The following is an 18,040-nucleotide window of genomic DNA, read 5'->3' as shown; positions in this document are numbered from 1 at the left end:
AGAGCAGAGGGAGAGGGAGAAGCAGACTCCCCGCTGAGCAGGGAGCCCAACGTGGGGCTCGATCCCAGGACCCTGGGATCATGACCTGAGCCGAAGGCAGACGCTTCACCGACTGAGCCACCCAGGCGCCCCTACAATGAATTTTCATGAAGCTCTTTCCAGCAGATCATTTGCAAGTAGTTCAGAGTTGTACAACTCAGTATCAAGGTCGAAGTGAATCCAGCTGTTAACGGTTCACAGTTGAACTTACCCGAATCACTAGCCACTTACTAACTAGATGTGGGCAAACCAGATTCATTCACGTGCGTGGAAACTGGCTCCGACTTTTAAAGCGTCGCAGTCTGGGGAATTGGAGGTACAGTGGCAGAGCCAGCTCGAGCGTGTAGTTTGCGCTTAGGCTGACACTCCGCTGGGTAAGCTTATCGGACGGCAGGCGTTCCTTTGTTCCGTCGTTTGCACTCAGTCACTCCCGCAGCCAGGGTGTCCCATCTCCTGCTGCAGGTCCCTTACCACTGAGTGTGCTTTAGCGCTGTGAGCTTTGACTCCATTAATTGAGAGTTCTCCAGCCTGGTAGGGGAGTACTTGCTACTGCTTAGCAAGCCTCGGATACAGAGCTGGGGGGCTGGACTGGGGCACCAGCTTCAGGGCCCTGGCCGTACCATCATTGCTGGACAAGCTTGGACTAACCCTGTAGACCTTGCTGACCCCTTTCCTTCTATTGCCACTGAGAGTCGTGGGCCCCTTTTAGCTTCCCAGCCCTTTCCAGGGGTAACTTGGGCTTTGGGGTCTGCAGCCCAAGCAAGTATTATGTACAAAGGCTCTGGTTGATGGAGCCATGGAACTCTATCATTTCCTTCTATAACTGTCTCTTGTGGTAGCCCAGTCATGGCACGCAGGGGGCCAACTCAGATTTCCTGCCTGTGTCTTAGAGACCTAGCTTGACTGGATGCCACTCCTCTCTTTGTCCCCTTCTCCTTTGCTGCTTCATAAATAACTGCATTTACATGTCATGCCTATTTCAGTACACTCAAGCTCAGGGGACCGATGAGGAAGTCGTAGGATATATACATTCAGTCCTTTGTTTATTAACCAGAAGCTTCGGCTGGGCAGAGACCTTGGATAGCCACTCTGGGATGACCAGGCACAGATTTTCCAGGGAGCCATGTAAGAGAACTGTCTGGCCAATGGATGCAGAAAATCACTGTTCAGAACTTCTTCCCTTTCTCTTTCAATTTGCAGCATTTTTTATGAAGACTGGTCTTTTGTGATGGATGAAGAAAGGTCTAGCATGCTTCCTACCATGGCAGCTGGTAAGCCTGGCCCAGGCCAGGAGTGATGGGTACTTAAAGCTTGGTGAGCAGAGTCGGCTGCCTGGGAGGGAATTTATAACTCCAGGAGAGGCTGTGATTTTCCCTGTCCCTCCCCGACTTAATGAGTCACTTGTCACTGTCCTTCCTTTAGTAGCATTGGTCACCGAGTCCATTCATCTTGAATTGGATACCCTGGCAGGGAAAGCATAGGGTTGGGAGTTTTGGCTGTGGCTTTGCAAGACCTGGGGAATTGGAAGCAGGAGACCTGGCTTTGAAGCCTGGCTCTACCCTTTCCTGGCTGGTGACCTGGGGCAGGTCCTGTGAACTCTGTCACCCTTATTTCCCTCCTCTGCATGGTAGGGATCCTGATAGCATGGGAATTGCTTTCATAGGGCTGTGAGAGAATCAAGTGTGGTGAAGAGTCATGTCCACGATTTGTCAGTGTGGAAGCCCCTGGATGATGTTAGTTGGTGAATTGTTAGGTTGTTTATCGTTTGACTCTCACTCAAAGGGTGAGCCCAACAGAAGTGGGTAACTTGATTCTTTCTTTCAAATCCTACCTTGCCTTTTTTTTCCCTGAAGGTTTACACTAAGTCCCACATATTGAGAGTTAACATTTGTCTTGTCCATTGATGGGGAAAAGTCAGGCTTTGACTGTGATGTCCTCTGTAGACCAGGGCAAGCTTTTGCCTGAAATAATAATAGTTACAATATTGATGCACATGTTTGATTGCTTACTGAACTGAGTGGTTTTGGTGGGTGATTGTCTTTAATACCCTGTGAAAGAGATACTCTCGTCCCCATTTTACAGATAAGGAAATGGAAGCTCAGGTTGTACGTGGCTTGACCCAGGTCTCCTAGAAAGCGGCAGTGCTGGGATCCAACCCAGGCAGTCTAACCTCAGAACTTACATCTTAATCTCTGGGGGTTGACCTCTTATTTGTCTTTGACCAAGAGGGAGAAAATTGGGAAAGACTCATCTGCTATGATAACTGGTGTCTCCTGACCCCATTTTGTGGGAGGTTTTTATTTTATTTTATTTATTTTTAAAGATTTATTTATTTATTTGACAGAGAGAAACACAGCGAGAGCAGGAACACAAGCAGGGGGAGTGGAAGAGGGAGAAGCAGGCCCCCCGCAGAGCGGGGAGCCCGATGTGGGGCTCGATCCCAGGACCCTGGGATCATGACCCGAGCCGAAGGCAGACGCTTAACTGACTGAGCCACCCAGGCACCCCTTGTGGGAGGTTTTTAAATCAGTGCTTCAAATCAGGGCGTTCCCTCTTGTGTACTCTATCGTTTGCCCCACACTTATCGTGTTGGAGGTGTGACTTCCCCATGGCAGACACTCCAGACTTTTCCCTTTTCTGGGCAGGTCTGAACTCCATCCTCTTTGCAATCAACATCGACAACAAGGATTTGAATGGGCAGAGTAAGTTTGCTCCTACCGTCTCAGACCTCTTAAAGGAGTCCACGCAGAATGTGACATCCCTGCTGAAGGAATCCACGCAGGGAGTGAGCAGCCTTTTCAGGGAGATCACGGCATCGTCCGCTGTCTCTATCCTCATCAAACCTGAGCAGGACACCGACCCCCTGCCCGTCGTGTCCAAGCATGTCAGTGCTGGTGAGCGAGAATGGGCATGGGAGTTTGAACAGAGGGGTCGGGTCAAAGGACGGCTGACCGTGGCTGAGAGGGACACACCTCGTGGTCCGAAAGTGCCAAGGGAAATCTCATGCACTTGCACTTTCAGTTTGCATTTGTGTTTATTTTTCTTCCCCTTACTCGCTCTGAGAGGGACTGAGAGCCTTGCTGAGATGTGAAGACGATAGGGTGGGAGCGCACTCAGCTCACTGACAGCACGATGACTGTGACACGAAGCCAGATGAGCTTCATCTTCATTCATTTATTCCTTCATCCATTCATTCATGTGTTCATTTACTGCATTCTGTTGTGCTAGGCAGTGAACTAGGAAGATCTCTAGCATTTAGCCTGCAGTCTCTTTTGGGTTGGGTAAGAATAGATGTTTAATGACAAATTATACAAGTAAGTAATTATCCTTCTGATAAATGAGATGCAAGCCAAGCATGGGGTGCTATGAAGAAGGTGCACTCTTGGGGGGAGTGACATTTAAGTGGAGGCCAAGGGCAAGGGAGGAGTTGTCAGCTTTGACTCCCTAGGCTGGGGAGGCCAAAAAAAGTTGATTTAATTGAGATCCATTTTGTGAGAACTTTGTAATATGCCTTGAGCCTTCTGGAACATCCAGAATGTTGCTACAGCAGAAGTGGAAATTTTGGGATTAAGTATGTAGTGCTAGTATTCTCAAATCCCTTTAACAAGACAGTAACCATGGTCATCTCTTCGGTATTATTAGTGATAGTGAAAACTCAGAATCTTGTGGGGTCTTTGATATACGCTGGCTTTATCTGTCTTGTCCTCTCCTTCTCCAGTAGAGACCCCAGGCGAAGGACACAGGAAAGAGGACTGTTGAGGGTTTTGTGTAACAGAGATGCTGGAATTTGTATATCCAAGGAGTGTCCCTTTCACTGCTTTTGACACTGTCTCAGAGTTTGATATACTGGTGAAGCATCACCCTGTCACAGCTTGGCTTGGGTGGAATGGAATGTCTGGAATCAGCTCAAAGTGTCTCACACCCAAGTTTGATGATTAAGATGGGTGAACATACTGGTCACCAAGGCAGCCTTGATTTCTGTTTCAGTTAGTATTTACTGTGTAACAAACAGCTCCAAAATGTAGTGGCTTGAAACAGCCACGATTTATTATTATTATTTTTTACCAGCCTCTGGGTTGGCAAGATGGCTCTGCTGATTTCACCCGGGCCCCCTCGTGGGGCTGCCCTGAGCTGGTGGCTGAGCTGGAAGATCTAAGATGGTCCCACTTATGTGCCTGGAAATAGTGCTCACTGTTGGCTGGCGCATCTGTTTGTCCACACATGGCATCTCATGCTCTAATGAGCTAGACTGGCTTCCTTCCCTGGGAGTTTCAGGGCAGCGTTCCAGGGGCGTACAACACCTCCTGGTGCCTGGGCTCTGGAACTCGTTATCTGTGCTGCATGCTGTTGGTGAAATCCGTGCACTGAGCCAGCCCACGCCCCAGGGGGTGGAGAAGGAGATGCTACCCTCAATGGGAGCAGCAGTGAAGTCCCATTGCAGACAGGGATGAATTGTGGCTGCTGAGCCATTGACCACCACCCCAAACTTGTGTCCTTGGTTTCATCAATCAGCCAGGAGAGTATTTTCCAAAGTGAAAGTCATTTCCGGAATGGGAGCTTCCCCTGAATCAAAGTGCTTACAAGGGACGATTGTTAGGTATGCTCTGTGGCATGTTGGTTTAAATCAGAAGTAGAGCCCCACATTCATTTTGCTCAGTGTCCTATAGACAGATTTTTTTTTTTTACCCCAAGGATTAAAAAAAAAAAAATCTGAATTTATCTTGTTTATTTTTCCGAAGAATAGTAGAGGATTTTCCACAGTCTAGAGGTAAAATGGCTCAATCATGGCTTTGTCTTGCCTGCCGCTTCTTCTAACACCATATCTTCTTTTGCCAGATGCCAGATGTAAAAAGGAGCGGAAGAAGAAAAAGAAGGTGACCAACATTATCTCTTTTGATGATGAGGAAGAGGAGCAGAACTCCGGCGATGTTTTTAAAAAGATCCCCGGGGCAGGGGAGAGCTCAGAGGAGAACTCCGACCGCTCCTCCATCAATATCATGTCGGCCTTTGAAAGCCCCTTTGGGCCAAATTCCAACGGAAGTCAGAGCAGCAGCTCATGGAAAATTGATTCTCTGTCCTTGAATGGGGAGTTTGGGTACCAGAAGCTCGATGTGAAAAGCATCGACGATGAAGACGTGGATGACAACGAGGATGATGTGTACGGGAACGTGTCGGGAAGGAAATGCCTGGGCCACTCGGGGTCACCTGAGAAGTAAGTGTCACTTGAGCTCTTAATGAAGGGTGGTGCATTAACGGCTTCCTCTTTCTGCAGCATTGGGTGAAATCCGAGCGCACGGTTTATATGTGTGTAGGGCATCATTCGCTTTTCTGATCTTGATCGAAGAGGAAAGAGCATGAACTTACTGTCCTTCTGAGAATGAACAGAAGGGAAGGGAGTATATTTGAAGGTACTTATTATAAGGTTGGTGTCAAGATGTGTGCCTTGAAATTCCTGCTTTATGTATGTGTTTTTGTTTTTGTTGGATATTCCTTGTGTCTCTGCCTTGCTCCTAGCACAGGAAGCTCCGGAGAGAGGCAGGGTTATTCTAGCAAAGAGTCTCCCACTGGCAGTTTCTGTGTTTATCTACTGGGTGTGAACAGCAGGAATTCGCCTGTCTTGCCGCTTTAACGGTGGTGGTGCAGTAGATGTGTGTTTATGGAAGGGCCTCGATGCACAAGAAGGCCGAAAGCGGTAAAGCATAGTTAAGAGTGTGGATCTTGGAATCAAGACAGCCTGGGTTCTTGCTTACTAGCTACATGGCTTAGGTTGGACAGGTTTACCCCCCAGAACCTCATCGGAGACCTGGGAGAAAAACAGCACCTGCTTTTCGGAGTCATTGTTGAATTAATGGGATACTGTGCGTCGGCCTTTGGCAGCAAGAAAGAGCCCAGGTCAGCCGCTGCCCTTGCTGCTCTGTAAGAATTCCTGTGCTTGGTCTTATCGGAATGCCAGATGAACTGGCTGCGTCTTTGCTTGGGCCTTGCAGTGCCCGGTGCTATCCGTCGCGGCCGGCTTCAGGCCGGCTTCAAACCAGCCCAAGACCCCGAGGCGGGACGCGGGGCTCGGTGTCTCTGGCCCTAAGCTTCTCATGTCCCATGTGTTCTGATAGGAGTCTTGTTTCTCATGAGACAATGCCTGTTTCTGATTTCTGCTGTCGTCCTCATTCACACGGGTACTTGTATTAGCAGCATGACCTTGTTGATCTTCTGTGGCAGGCCGGGCCGGCGGGTTCCGCGTGTACCCATCGCAATAGTAGGAGATGCCCTGGGAGGTTTTAGTGGGCATCGCCCTGTCTTCAAGGATTTGGAAGAACGGGATTCCTCGGAGAGCGGAGATTTGTCCGAGCACTGAGTGAAGCAGGGATTAAGGGTAGGTTGTGCTGTGCTCCCAGGCTTTTGCTGTCAGATAGTCCCCATATTTCTGCATAATTAGGACTGTTGGTTGGTTGACAGATCAACACGTCACGATTTGTTGATGTTGCCCCCCATGGTCAGTATTGAGCTCGTTGGTTTTTGCTATTCTCATTTTTGCTTATTTGTTATCAGCTATTCTGAAATGAATATTTTCACGCACAAGGCTTTTTTCTACTCCTGACGTCTTGGTCAGGGTCGCTTCCCTGAAGTATTGTTTCCCTGAAGCGTTGCTCTGGCTCACGGGGTGAGCGTTTTCTACCTGGGACCCGCATGTTGCGACCTGCTGTGTGAGTCAGGATCTCCAGAGAAGCAGAACCAGCAGGGGGGATCCCCCTCATCCACGGTCCACTTGCCGTGGTTACCGTTCCGTGGTTTCAGTTACCCGTAGCCAACCATGGTCCTGAAGCAGATGCTCCTCCTCCTCATGGATCATCACAAGGTCGGTAGTAGCCTGGCCTACGTCATTCACCGCACTTCATCTCATTGATGCTGGCAAGCTGGGACCGAGGACCCAGAGGGGGTCCCACAGGACCAGCCGAGGGGGTCCCTGGCTGCATGCAGGTTAGAAATCCAGTGCGAGCCCGCAGGAGGTAAAAGCAGAGCTTATTGGAGGCATAGAGAGAGTGCAGGTACAGAGTGTCTGGGAGACCCAGAAAGGGTCTGGGGGTTTTTACTGAGGACAGTGGTCTGGTGTATGTCACCTCTCAGGCATCCAGCAACCAGTGAGAGCAAAGAGGAGGACCCAGGTGTTATTTCTTGGAGCCACCCAGGCACCCCCAAAAAGCAGATTTTTATGGAGTCCTTCAGTCTCCCTGTCTCATCATCAAATAGGCAGTTTGTCATCACAAGAAGGGTGACTACAGTACACTATGATATTTTATGATATACATTCATGTCACCTTTTATTGCAGATTATTGTAATTGTTCTATTTTATTTATTTTTTAAAGGTTTATTTTATTTATTTTGTTTGAGAGAGAGAAAGAGACTACAAGTGGGAGGGGCAGAGAGAGTCTTAAGCAGACTCCACACTGAGAGGGGAGCCTGATACGGGGCTCGATCCCACAACCCTGAGAGCATGACTCCAGTCGAAACCAAGAGTCGGGCGTTTAACCGACTGCACCACCCCTCCTATTTTATTATTGTTGTTAATCTCTAAGGTGCCTAATTTATAAATTAAATGTTATTATAGGTGTGTATGGATAGGAAAAACACAGCATAAATATAGGGTACAGTTTTGGGATTTTCGGAATCCATTGGGGGCCTTGGAACGTATCCTCTGTAGATAAAGGGCAGAACTACTGTCTGTCCAGATTTATTTTAAGGAACTGGCTCACGTGATTGTGGAAGCTTGACAGGTTGGAATCTGTAAGGTAGACCAGCAGCCTGGAGACCCAGGGAGGAGTTTCAGCTTGAGTCCAAAGGCCGGCTGCTGGTGGAATTTCTTGTTCTTTGGGGGGCCTCTGTCTTTTCCTGTTAAGACCTTCAGCTGATTGGATAAGGCCCAGCCGAACCGGGGAGAGTGATCTCATCTACTCAAAGTCCAGTGACTGAAGTGTTCATCGCATCCAAAAGTGAATAACGTTGGATCAGGTTATCTTGCCACCGTGGCCTGTAGCCGAGTTTCTGTGCGTCTGTGGGTGAGTGCGTCTCTGAGTTGATTCACTCTGTGTTTTTGGCCTCAGACACAGTCATTTTCTTCCTACCGGACTGTGCCATTGAGGGAGGCCTGAGGAGGAGGCCAGCTTGTGAGCCAGGGTAGCCGCCACGGGCATTGTGATGTGTAACACACAAAACAGTGCAGGGTGACCTCTTCAGGGGCCCGGGCCCTTCGAGGCCATTGGGCCTCCTGCGGATTATGGGCAGCCTCTCCCTGGCGTAAGGGGGGATCTCGATCGAACGTTCTGCAGAGCATCTTGGGGAGGAGCAGAGGAATGATGACATGGCCTACTGAGTAATCCTTTCATTTTCATTCTAAGCTAACATTCACACGAAAGGTCTAGGAGCCTGGAGGGCCAGAACCTGAGCATTGAACAGCACCGCCAGGTTTGTGAGGGACAGGTGGCCTGTCCAGGAGAAGCACACTGTGGATGCGACAGCCTCTGGCCACGGCAGGGCTCCAGTCGTCTCTGAAATGCTCTGTTGGCCAAAAGTTGGGTTTATGTTTCTGTTTGCTGGCAATTAAACCACCTCTGATGACCAAGGAAAAATCTTGTCCCTCCCGCCTCAATATTTACCAGTGTTTGCTTTGCATTTTGTTTTTGTTTTTCTTAAAAGAGGATGATGTCTTTATTATAGAAAGGGGTTTTTCTGTCGCTTCCTGTGTGACCTCTGACACCAGTAGGGAAGGGACACCAGAAGGGAACATGATTCAAAAAGAATTACAAACATAGGGACAAGAAGAACCATGAGAGACGATGGACTCTGAAAAACAAACTGAGGGTTCTAGAGGGGAGGGGGGTGGGAGGATGGGTTAGCCTGGTGATGGGTATTGAGGAGGGCACGTTCTGCATGGAGCACTGGGTGTTATGCACAAACAATGAATCATGGAACACTATATCTAAAACTAATGATGTAATGTATGGGGATTAACATAACAATAAAAAAATTAAAAAAAAAAAACATAGGGACAAACATTACACCTCACTAGCAGTTAAACAAATGGAGAATGCCATCAGACACCGTATTTTGCCACAACTTAGAACTGGATAAAAGGCAAGCCCTGGGTTAGCACCCTGGGGGGGGCTTGCTCTCAGCGTGTCCTCAGTTGTGTGGTATCTTCTGGGCACACAGGCGGCGCCAACTGTGGGGTGGATGACGGGGCCAGGCTGGTGCACAGGGGTGTCCTCACAGATCTCACAGATGGCCGGGAGTGGTGACAGCCCTTGGGGAAGACAGTTTGACACGACGACGAGACGACGGCAGGAGCCTTAGAAATGTTTATCCTGCTTGATTCAGCAGTTCCACTGCTGGGAATGTGCCCTGAGGACAGAGTCTCCGGACCGTGGCTGCGGCTAGATACCAAAGTCCGCCTTTCCAGAAGCAGAACTCTGGAGCTGACCTCTGTTAATAGCCGACTGCTCTGTAGCTTACACTTTAACATCCTAACATTTCAGGTCTCAAACATCTTTTTTTTTTTTTTAAATTAAGTTTTTAATTTTAATTCCAGTACAGGTAACAGTGTTTTACCAGTTTCGGGTGTACGCTATAGAGATTCAGCAGTTCCATCCATGACCCGGTAGGATCTTGAACATCTTCACTGACATTTAAGAGTATCTCAGTAGTTAGGATGAACTTAGGAATGAATATTGAATGAAAAAAGTAAACTATAAATCCTGCACTGAGTTTCATTACGACCTCCTAAAGAAAAGTATGTGTAGGAAGAAAGAAGCACTAAGGAAAGAGTGTCTAAGTCAGTTTTGTTTTTGGTGTGGCTTTTGGTGTATTCCCCGCCCCCCTCCTCTTTTTGGCATTTTCTAGGTTTTAAAATAAGCGTCTCTTTTTTCTAATGAAAAGCAAAACCTTTTATTATTAAGCCAACTGTGGAACCCTGCTCAGGATTGGTCTCTGTCGTAGGAATCACTTCGGTGTAAATCGTTTTGGGGGTGGTGGCCCTTGGGCACTTTTGCTTGGGTTCTAAAACCTCAGCTGATGGGGTCTGGCTTCACCTGCACTCTGCGTTTCTGGGAAGTCGCAGAATTTCCCCTTAGAATAAACAGTGGAAAATCCCACCCGCCTGGAGCCAGTGCAGTGGCCCAGGAAAGGACGGGTGGTTTTGCTGCCTTCTCCTGAGGGGCGGCCCTGAGTGCCTCGGGGTGTCCGGGAGTCTCCCTGGTCACCAGCTGCTGGATCTGAGCCCCAGGAGGGCGGCTTGCTCACTGTAGAGACACAGCCGAGTTCACCCCAGAACCTGGCCCCAGTGTGGTTGTGCTGCCCCAGGCTCCTGAGGGGCCCACTGTGGGTGTGACCTGCAGGATTAAATGATGGATTCTGCAAAATGCTGTTAGGATTATTTCCCGTTTGTAGCTCAGAGCCAAACATCTGACCAAAAGCTAGAGAGGGCTGAAAGGAAAATCTCTAAATGGCCTCTTGAAAGGCCTGACAAAGTAGCCTATGGGCCAGATCCGCCCCCAAGCTAAGAATGGTCGTTACTTTTTTGAAAGGGCTGTTAACAACTACAAAGAAGAGTACTTATGGCCACAAAGCCTACACTATTTCCTGTCTGGTCCTTTACAAAAAAATTGTGTTGATCCCTGATCTAAACCTAAAGAAAAACTACATGCATCATGCCACACGGTGGGCAGCATTCAGAAAGCCCATTGTAATTGGATTTGAAGACGTGGCCTCAGACCCTGAAGCCTCGGTTCCGTCCAGGATGCTGAACTTGGACAAGTCACATCCTCCTGGACCTCTTGTCTCCCTTTTTCCCCCCCTTCCTTTCCTCCTCCTCCCCCCTCCCATCCTTCCTCTGTTAAGTAGGTAGGGCTATGATCTGCTTTGGACTTCTTTACACCTGAGTTACAGAGTGATTTTTATAAACTTTAACGTCCCCTGCAACTTCAGCCTGGTATTTATTAATGTTTCCACTGTCCAGCAGCAAATGCTGCAGTGGGCAAAACCTTCCCAAACACACTGAACTGAACCAGCGGGTGCGACAAAGATGGTCCAGGTTGCTTTTGTACTTTGTGGATGAGGTGTCGCCGTAACAGGTCATGCGAGCCCGGTTAACGGTTCAGCTGACCCCCTTTCTTGGAAGGGACCCAGACACGATTTTGGTCTGATTCTGCTCTTTTACTAATGAGGGTTTGAGAACCAGCGAGGCGACGGGACGCTAGCCCCAGGTCACGTGGCTGACAGCATTTCAGAGCCTGGGACCCTGTGCTTCGTCCTGCTTCAGAGCTCGGCACGTGCTGCATCCCCCTTGTCCGTCCCCCTCTTCACTCCACTCACCCTGCGCTCTCACCTGCAGCTCTCACCTCTCACCCCCCTTCTTCAAGGATGCTTGCTGTGGCCTTGCTGACCAGCTCCGCGACTCTGAGTTGCTGTCTTACATCTCCTTGTGGGGTTGTGTGATTCACGTCCTGGTCCCCCAGCCCACTGTAAGCTCCTTGAGGGCAGCATGAACACCGTTTGGCTCTTTGGCCAGCACAGAATATATGTGAGCCCGGAGCCTGGCCTGTAGTAGGTGCTCAGTGAGCACTGGTGGGAGGAATGAAGGCGTGAGGTCCGATCTGGACCGCATGGCCCTGTTCCCAGCCTGGGCCTCCTACCTTCAGCCCCGTCACGGTCTGGCTGGCTCCCGAGAGGGAACTTGAGGGAGGCCCGGCAGATGCCTGTGGTGGTCTGAGCCCTCGGATGCTCTTCGGTCTGTCACGCAGCTGTCCTCTCTCGCTTAGGCCACTGGATGGGAACACCCGCCTGTCCCAGATGCACAGCTGGGCCCCTCTGCAGGTGCTACACGGCGACACAGACGTCCTCTTTCCGGTCAGTGGAGTGGCCTCCTACAGCCCTGCAGGTGGGTGCTTCCTGATTCCTCCCTCCCTCCGTTCACGTGCTGGGTTCCCTCTGCTGGCGGGAGGGAGCCAAGAGGCACGGGGCTCAGGGCAGGAGACTGGAAGGGACTGAGGGTCTGGCTTGTCTTCTTGCTGACCCAGAGTGTTTGAGGTGCTCCCATCCGAGCAAGGGTTGGGCCAAACCAGCTGACGAGTCACGGAGGAGCCCCGATACCGGTTTGTTTTCCTTACTAGTGATTTTTTGGGACCTGGGCACGTACAAGCTGACCACAAGTGGTGACCATTAATTTTGCCTCTTAGGGAGAAACGTTACAGAACTCATAGCTCTAAAGGCCCCCGCACCCTTTGCCGCCAAGTGCTGAGAGCTCAGAGAGCAGCTTGCTCAGAATCTGCCTGTGGGGTGGTGAGCGTTCCCGACTCCTTCCATTTGGTTGAGTGTGCTCTCGTGTTACTGTTTTCTTGAGCTACAGCAGGTCACGGGGAGTGGTGGGAGAGGGGGAGGGGACGTGGATGAACTCGGTGGGTGAGTGGCACAGTGCAGCGCTGGGTAGCCGTCACCCCAGTCCCCCCCAACCCAGCCCCTACACAGGCACCTTCTCCCCCTCCCAGGGCCAGGTTTAAGAAACCATAACGGTTTCTGGACTGCTCAGGAAGCTGTTGACAGTCTGAACCGGATGACAGACTGTCTTTTTGGTCACGGGGGCGGACAGAAACCAGCTCAAAGGAGCTGGAGCTCAGGGGCAGGTGGGCGGCCGACTGGCAGCTGTCTCGAGTGGGGGTCAGGTAGCCCCGCCCCAGGAGCCGCAGGAGCTGAGCAGGCCGGGTCACCTCTCCCAGCGGGAGTGTTCCCGGCGGAGACCGGGGCTCCTGAGTGTGCGGGGCGAAATGACTCAGTCCTCCAGGCGGGTCTCCTCTCTGGGAGGTGCGGCTGATGCGTGGTCATGGCAGCCCTCGGAGTGAGCCCAGGCCTGGAAGGTGGCCCATCTGGACGAACGCATCCTCTCTCGACCACAGCCTGTGAGGAAGGGCTGGCCACTCTGACCCCACCTTCCTCTCAGACTTGTGGTGAAGGCTCCCCAAGGTGCTGTGGGGCAGGGTGCCAGGCAGCGGCTCAGGCCCCGTGAAGCCTGCTCTCAGCACCGCGGCAGTGGTGGGGCACCTGCTGTGGGGTGTCCGGGGACCGGGAGCCGCTGGTCGGAACGGAGGGCGCTCCTGGGTCTCCCCGATTCTGCGCCCCACACCTCCTTATGGGGTCTGCCCCGTCTCCTCTTTTCCTTTGAGAGGCTTTGCTCTCTCTCGCCACCTTGCCCCCTCCCCGTTTGGCCTCAGCTGCACGGCCTCCCATACTGGCCGGCACTTCTTCCTGGGTCTCCACTGAAGCCCCGGGCCGGGCTGGTGTCTGCAAGCCAGGCCGGCATCAGCCGCTGCGTTCCCTCAGGTGACCATGCGGGGCCCCGATGGCCAGTGGGGGGCTTGGTTACCATGCCATGGCCCGTTCAGGGGCAGTGCATGCACACGTGGACAGGGTGCCTGAGAAGGGGGGGCTTGCAGAGAGCAGGCGGTCCTGGCCCCCCTCTGGGACCACGTGACTTCCACCTGGCGACCTTGTCTCCCTCCCCACCGAGGGGACCAGCGGTCGCTGGGCTGTCAGGTGCCTGCACTTGTCACTCTGTTTTGTTTCCAGTGGCTCCTTCCTTTCTTAGCTGGGCTCCTCTCAACCGTCAGACCCTGGGGGTCGAGGGCCGGCTGCTCCTGGGGCGCTGCTCTCTGCCGTTTTGTTAGGTCTGGTCTTATAGAACTCAGCGCTCTTCCTCCCTCTGTGGGCTTTCCTTCCGTGTCTTCAGGGAGAGTAGCTTCTGGCCGGCCTCCAGCATCCTCACGGGAGGGCGTCCTCCTGGCAGCTTTCCCGTGGTCCCACCTCTGCCTCTCAGTTTTCCAGACCCAGAGGCTTCATGTTATTGCTCTCGTGGGACCCTGAGCTCCAGCTGATCTTGATTATCCTCATCAGAGATGCTGTGTGTGAGCCGGTCTGCCAACTTTTTAATGTACTATAGTAACAAAGCCGCCAGGAGTCCTGGAAGCTTGTGACAGCCTCAGGGGCAAAGTTGCTGTGGGTAGGAGTTGCATAGGAAGACGAATTATGCTTGGGCTGCAGAAGATACTGGAATCAGAACTGGGGGAGTCGGCTACCTGATTGGAATGCCAGGTTGCTTCGAGTCCCTCCTGGCCTGATCCCCATTTCCTTGGGAGGCCTTTCCCTGGGCAGCTGTGGGCGCACACTGTCAGCTGTCTCTCTTAGACTGCTTTTCTTTTGCTCATCTCTGACTGGTGTCCCTTCCAATCGATACCCTCCCACTTGATCAAGGTTAACAAATTATTCCTTCTCATTCTAGCCGGGGAGCCAGTTTGGTCTTTAATGACAGCTTTGCACACAGAGGGCTCTACCCTTAGGAGACCTTCCCCATCATCTTTGAAAGTGTTGGTGCCTCTAGCGTCCCTGCCCTGGGGGGCATTTAGCAGAAGAGGGAGGGAGGCACTTGGTGTAGAAGGATGAATGTTTTTGGTAGCTAAATCGGGGGAGGGAGAAAGTGGCAGAGAAGGGGACTCTCAACACAGAAGTATTGTCCTTCTGATTCTTGGATGAGGTGGATTAGGGGGCCCGGCTTTGGAGCTGCATTCCTGGGGTTAGAGGCTCAGAGAAGGAAGACACTAGCCAGGGTCACACGAGACCCGGGTGGAGGATTAGCTACAGTAACTCCTCTGAGCATGTCTACTACCTGCAAACAGCAAAGCACGTTTACTGACATCTCTTTGAAGCTGCAAGAGAGAGAGAACCCCGAAAGTTTCTTTGCACTGCGATATTCAGTGGAGGTGACAAAACACCCACTTCTACTCACTGCACACGTGAAAACGTTATTGCTCCTCTTCTCACTGAGGGTCCTGGCTTTAGTGTTGGGTTTGAGCAAATTCAGAGTCAGTTTCTGAGGGCTTGTTTGTTCATTTGAAGCCTTGGGTCCTCGCACTTTCATTTCCTCGTCAGGTGTAATGTTCTTCCACCTCCTGTCCTACCGTTGGGTCTTCGGGGTTGCTCGGTGAGGTTGTGGAGGCTCTGTTGTAGCACCGCTCCCGTCTGAGATGGTTGATCTGGGAGCGTGGCTCCCAGAGGGCAACGTTACTGTTTGGAATGTCAGGATACTGTGGTGCCCACCCAGCCTGCGTGGTGTGTGGTCTCCACCCCACTCATGTGGGTCGTGTGCCACGCAGGGCTCATGGATTTCTTTACACAGCCAGTGGGTGGTTGTGCTCTGCACCAGACTGTGCTAGGCTCTGGGAGGATCCAGAGGTAAACACTCACCCCCCCCCCCCACCGCCCAGAGTTTTGCAGGCAAGGAGGGGACAAGGGACATCAACATCTCTCCCTGCTTCTACCCCTGCCCCCACCCTGGCCATTCTCCTTATAGCAACTGGAGTGATTTCTTAGAACATAAATCAAATTGCATCATTCCCTTGCTCCAAACCCTCCCAGCGCCCTGAGGATAAAATCCAGAATCCTCACTGTGGCCCCCCAGACCCACGCTCAGTGTGCAGCATGATCTCCTCCCATTTTTCTGTAGCTCGACGCCCCTAGCCACACCAGCCTGTGTCCACTTCCAGTCTCTCTCCTCCTGGCCCCTGTGCGCATCCTTCAGGAGGCAGCCCGAGTGGTGCTGGCTCATAAAAGGCTCCTCTGCCCCTTCCCCCCGGCAGGCCGGCCTCATGTTCACACTGCCAGAAACCTCCTGTGTCCCCAGTGCCCTGACCTGAGCTTGTAACCTGATAATTCCTGTCCCCCTGCTAGTCTTTGAGGTCTGTGAGGGCAGGCCCGTGTCTGCCCAGTGTGACCCTGACCCTGGCCAGAGCCAGTTCACGGTGCGGGGGCAGGGCTCAAGAGTCATTTGCTGAGTGGGTGAGCGGTGGGTGGACCAAGTGCATGGGGATGGGGCATGCCGAAGGGAGTGGACACCTGGCAGTTGGAAAAATGCTGTCCAGGTGGGGACACAGTATAGACACAGGAATAGGGCAGGCAGTCCAAGGACCCGTAGAGGGAGAGGCACGTAGCTCAGATCAGCTGTGTGAGAGAGAGACCATGAAGTGGGGAAGGGCTCTGCTCTGCCCCTGGGCACAATGAGGTTCAGACCCTCACACGTTAGCTTGCGATCTTGGACGGATCACTGAAATCCTTCAGGGCTGTCTCCACATCTGGTAAAATTAAGATAATAGTAGCATGCACCTCAGAGGGCACCTCGAGGGTGAGTGACACAGTGAGTGTTCACTCTGTGGCCCCAGCGCATCAGGCCCACTGCGGTGTCCTGGCTCGCGGGGGTGTGTGATGGTGGGACATCACTGGGGCCGAGTAGGCCTGGGATCTGGAATGCTGGTGGGTGACCATGGCCTTTCCTCCAGCTGTGGAATTCTGCTGTGCATGTTGGAGTCCCCGTTTTCACTTCAGGGAGAGGAATCCAACAGCTGTGAGTTGGATTAACAAGGGTAAGACAGAACTGCGGGGACCCCCTGCGGGAGACCCCTAGAAGGTATGGAGCCTCACCACTAGGGTGGCAGTGGACACGACCGTGGACAAGGAGTGGCTGATAATGAAGTGGAACCGGCCGGTCTGGGGGACCCGGAGGGAGGTGGGGGTCCCGTGGACGGGGTGACAGAAGGGAGTGCTTTGCTCAGTTGTGATCAGGTGGTGGGCCCTGCAGGGTATCCCAGTGGAGCTTTCAGGCAGGCGGTGAGCCCCGTGGACAAGGATGGGGCCCCAGCCAGAGGTGGGGCCAGGACCTTGTTGGGTTTGCCGAGGGGGACGGGGGCCTCTGAGCCGCCATGCAAGAGATACCTTCACAAAGGAATCAGAGAAAAGACGATGGGGTGGTGTGTGCGTGCGTGTGCGTGTGTGTGATGATGGTGGGGGCTGTGGTAGGCGGGCTGGGTTGTAGAGCAAGTTGCGCTTAGCACGCAGTGACTGTTCCCGCTGAAGCATGTGTGTTAAACCGTGAGTTCAGTCATGCGGTCAGTATTACTAAAATGTCGCAGGGCAGGCACTGGTGTTACCCATTCATAGTTGAGGAAGCCGAGTCACAAAGAGGCTAGGCAGCTTCGCGCTCAATTAACGTTGGAGGCAGGGCCTGCACCCGGAAACTAACCACAACACTCGGGAGGGAGGCAGGGGAGGCCGAGGGGGAGGACACTTGCTGTTTCCCTTTCGAACTTCTTAAAAAAAAAAAGGGGGGGGGGCGGCGAGTGGAATAGCTTGGTGGGGACAGCAGTATTGAAAAAACAGTGAAAAAAAGAGAAAATTCTCTTCAGGATTCCCTGAGTACAGCCCCTTAAGAGCCGGGGAATCTCAAGCAGGAGGAAACTCAGGCGAAAACAGGAGGGATGGCAGGGAGGCGGCCGCGGAGCTGAGGGCCCGGAGATGCGTCCCTCATCTGGGCCTGGTTCTGCAGTCGGCCTTGAGAAGCCCGGAGTGTCTCCAAAGGGCACGTGTTACCCTGGCGGATACCGGCCTTCGTGGCACCGTCCAGCCCAAGGGCGGTCGCGCTCTTTTCTGGAAAGAGACCTGAACGGCAGCTAGTACATTTATGAAAATCCTTAGTGCCTCTAGAGATTATCTGCGGTCTCCCTTCTTTTGAATGCCTTTCCCACACACAGCCCGCGCCGGGAGGCGGCTTTCTAGAAAGCGGTAGGGCACTTGGTTTTGATGGAGACAGACGTTATCGGTGATGAGACTGTGCTGCCCCCTTGTGTCTGTCCTAAGCCACTACAGCGAGAGGGGTTCTGTCTGTCAGAAAGCTGATTATTATTCCCTGATCCTAAGGCTGGCTCTGAATATGGACTTCATGCACAATTCCAGGTGGCTCAAGGTCAAAAAGGTTAAGTAGGAGGATGGGGCCTCCTATCAGTGACTGATGCCAAATCTGAGATGATGGCCAAAAAAACGAAACAAGTAGCAGATTAAAATCTATTGTGCAGGTGAGGAAACATTTGTAAGCCGACTGATGTAGCAGATGAGCAGATGAGCCCGTGTCTGCGCTGT

At 52.1% G+C, this 18,040-nt stretch overlaps 1 protein-coding gene across 2 annotated transcripts in view; it reads left to right on the top strand.

Moving 5' to 3' along the window:
- The window catches only part of SNX29 (sorting nexin 29), a 505,967-nt gene that overhangs the window by 63,798 nt on the left and 424,129 nt on the right, over positions 1-18,040 (top strand). For both annotated transcript variants that reach the window (XR_013448903.1, XM_078074795.1), the window contains exons 6-9: positions 1,240-1,310; positions 2,685-2,933; positions 4,876-5,251; positions 11,848-11,966. Coding sequence is in view for 1 of the 2 variants with exons in the window: in XM_078074795.1 (XP_077930921.1) it covers positions 1,240-1,310; positions 2,685-2,933; positions 4,876-5,251; positions 11,848-11,966 (815 nt within the window). In the remaining variant the exon portion in view is untranslated. The remainder of the gene's footprint in view (positions 1-1,239; positions 1,311-2,684; positions 2,934-4,875; positions 5,252-11,847; positions 11,967-18,040) is intronic.

This window comes from Halichoerus grypus, chromosome 6 (genome assembly GCF_964656455.1).
Source record: "Halichoerus grypus chromosome 6, mHalGry1.hap1.1, whole genome shotgun sequence".
NCBI lineage: Eukaryota > Metazoa > Chordata > Mammalia > Carnivora > Phocidae > Halichoerus > Halichoerus grypus.
This window is presented reverse-complemented; position numbering and strand designations above follow the sequence as displayed.